General features: G+C 37.0%; 1 protein-coding gene across 1 annotated transcript; it reads left to right on the forward strand.

Moving 5' to 3' along the window:
• Positions 1–61: 61 nt before the first annotated feature.
• On the forward strand, positions 62–3045 carry LOC117120028. Its single transcript, XM_033265027.1, has 5 exons — positions 62–110; positions 414–728; positions 1032–1328; positions 2492–2595; positions 2878–3045. Exons 1-5 carry the CDS (start codon positions 62–64, stop codon positions 3034–3036), a joined length of 924 nt encoding a protein of 307 aa, XP_033120918.1. The 3' UTR covers positions 3037–3045.
• The last annotated feature ends 106 nt before the right edge of the window (positions 3046–3151 follow it).

Below are 3151 nucleotides of genomic sequence, written 5' to 3' on the forward strand. Positions count from 1 at the left end.
ATATAAACGTATGCTTTGATTTCAACTTCAAAATTATAGCAACTTTATCTTGTTTACTGATATGAACATATTGGTGTTTTATATTATACTATCCGCTATTACATCTAAAGGTAAGTGACTTTTGTGTTTACGAGGTACTGTGCATTTTTTTTATTAGGTGATTTTATGGAATTAGCCATTTAAAAAAATCGGGTTGATTAGAGGAAATTCTGTGAAATTCAAAGAGGAGAGCCTGGTTATATACAATATAAACATTAATGGATTTCGTTTTTATTTGCTATTAATATCTGAAGCAGAGAATAAAACATTAACCTTTAGACTGTCCATCTATCCATTTGCAGATGGATGCATTTATCTCGATTTTCACAAAGGATTATTTTCAAATAATATATTATGCAATATTTTTCCTTTAGCATATGGCGATGAAAACAAGTTGTGGGGGATTGAAGGAAATCGAATAAAGCTCTTAGCACCCACAGGCGTGCTTAAAGTAACAAGTGTAGAGTCACTGAACTGGTTCTATGGTAATGGTACGAACGCTAACAATGCTATCGTTACCCTGGTAAATCCCTATAAAGATCCATTTTGTATTGACGTCACTGAGCAAAGCTACGGAGATTTGATTATAGAACATGTGAACAGAACATATTCAGGATATTACACCTGTCAGGTTGTTGAGAAAGATGTATTTACATCATTGGTATCGACTTATTATTTAGTTGTATATTGTGAGTAGATTATTATGCACATCCTACTTAGACAATCAAGATAACTTTATTCTTTACCGAAAAAGGGTTGTTGAGAAGAATGTAGGCCTATACATATCTTAGGTATCCACTTCATGTTGTAAATTTATTTATAGGTTATTGGTTGCATCATCATATTTCTTTTCACTGTATATTTATTGTCTCAAAATTAAGAGATAAAATCAGGACGATGAGGACTTAGATGCTTAGGTATCTAATGATTCTTAAAAAATAAATAACAATGACTTGTATATTTATGATTTTTGAAATTGTTTTCTGTTAAAGATATGGATCCTCCTACTATATCAACAAATTGGAGTACTGAAAACAGCCACGCTACTTTCTTCTGCGTTTGGTCTAGAAGCAATCCAGATAAACCGATTGTAAAATGGTTCCTTGATGGCCGTGAACTCAAATCTACAAAAAATAAACTAATGTTATGTAAAGAGAAACGGAAAGCAACACTTGTTATTCTTAAAATATCTGGAAAAGATTTAGGGAATTACACTTGCAGTATTACTGTAAATACAAATAAGGGTGTTATGAGTAAGATTTCCAAAGGATTAGTCCTACATGTAACCGGTAGGTGTTTATTATGATATACTTTATTCTCTACCGAAAAAGGGTTGTTAAAAAGAAGAGGAATCTGCGAGTGCGAAAAAGTTGTCCTGACCGGGATTCGAACCTGGGACCTTTTGCTGTCTATGAAGACGCCTTAAGCAACTGGGCCTTTGAGGCTTTGTTGTGAATTTTATTTGAATAAATAAATAATAAATTATAAAATAACTTGTATTCTTGTATTTAAACCACAATCTGGTTTTGATATATGCACCGCAGGTAATCCAAACCTTGAACTTTTCTGTGCAGTCACCTCTCATGTGAAGGCGACTGCCTCTTTCGTTTCCACTTTTTTAATGATGAGCTTATAAAAATCGTGCAAGTTACCCTCAATGATTCAGTTAGCGGAACCGCGCGAATGAGGTTTTTGCTTGAGAGCTGTGCTTATTACAAGTCAGTGAGTGTTAAAATATACTCTGTATTTCAGGCGTACATAAGGTTTAATATTGTTGCAATGTTTAGTATTATTATAGGGTCGTGATGATCAGGGGCGGCACTAGTGGGGGTCCAGGGGGCAAGGTACTCCGCGTCGGGGACCTCTGGACCCCCACTTGGACCATCTGTCGGGGAATTTCCAGCAAGGTCGTCGGGAAAAAAATCAAATCTCGAACGCCAAAAGTGTAATTCAAGCATGTCTTACTAAGATGTCAACATTTTATGGATTAACTGTTTAGTGCGAGCAGTGCTACCGTATGTGCGAGGTGTTGCATACTATTTCGATCGTATGGGTTGCAGTGGTGGGCCAGCTCTTCCACGAAAGGGGATGGTACCTCCGACAGGGGAACTAATACCCCGACATCCCTTTTAAATAAAGAACACAAACTTTTATTTTCTGTTAATAAAAAGAAAATATTTTTTCTCCGACAAATTTAATTTTTCCTCGACCGGAAGGTGGGGGAGCTAGCTTCCACAACCGGGGGTGGAGGGGTGGGTGTCCCCTTGTTGGGGAGCTTGGACTCCTCGACGGGGATTTCCTAGCGCCCGCCTCTGGCGATGATAGGAAACATACTCTCCTTCCAATAGAACATCTTTAATGAACATATTCACTCAGAGTGCTGAGTGGTGCTTACTGGATCATTTTATATTAGTTTAATATTTAGTAACACCATCACTGTATATTTTTCTAGGTCTTCCGGTCAAGGTATCCACTTATACAGTCCTCATCGTTACAGCAGTTACATCATTCATTCTTGGTTCTTTTCCAACTTGTCTAATATGCCACTGCATCCGTGTAAGTATTGACATATCTCAACCCAATATAACCATATTATCATCATCATTAAATTATGGAAATAGGCCTATTATAGTATCATTAATAATGTTTTTGATGGGGAAAATGTTATTATTGACACCAGCATTATGTTGTTTATGTGCAATATTTTTTTTTCTACCTGAAAAAATAGTCTTTTTTTCCTCGGCAGAGGGTTGAGAGGGCAGCTTTCCCCGACGTGACGCCATCCACGTTTTTATACTATAACACAAAGATCGCATTGTTTTAATTCTACTTATTTAGAAAAGGCATGAACGAGAAAGTCATCACCAGTATCAGAGGCATCAGAACCAAGTGCTACAGTTGAGGTCTTTGCTCACCAGAGCTACCCACCACAGTGACGATGGTGCTGCAGCCAGAAACTCACCGAATGTGGAAAATGTGCATCCGCTCTTGGTTTGACGGTTTTATTTCGGATGCGGGAAAATAATGCGTATAAAGACCAAGTGAAGTATGATGTAATAAATGCATACGAGCAAAAATAGGCCTATTTAATTATACAGCTGCTGTAAATGAG

This window comes from Anneissia japonica, unplaced genomic scaffold, assembly GCF_011630105.1.
Source record: "Anneissia japonica isolate Jap-2015-1 unplaced genomic scaffold, ASM1163010v1 scaffold56720_len3151_cov105, whole genome shotgun sequence".
Lineage (NCBI taxonomy): Eukaryota > Metazoa > Echinodermata > Crinoidea > Comatulida > Comatulidae > Anneissia > Anneissia japonica.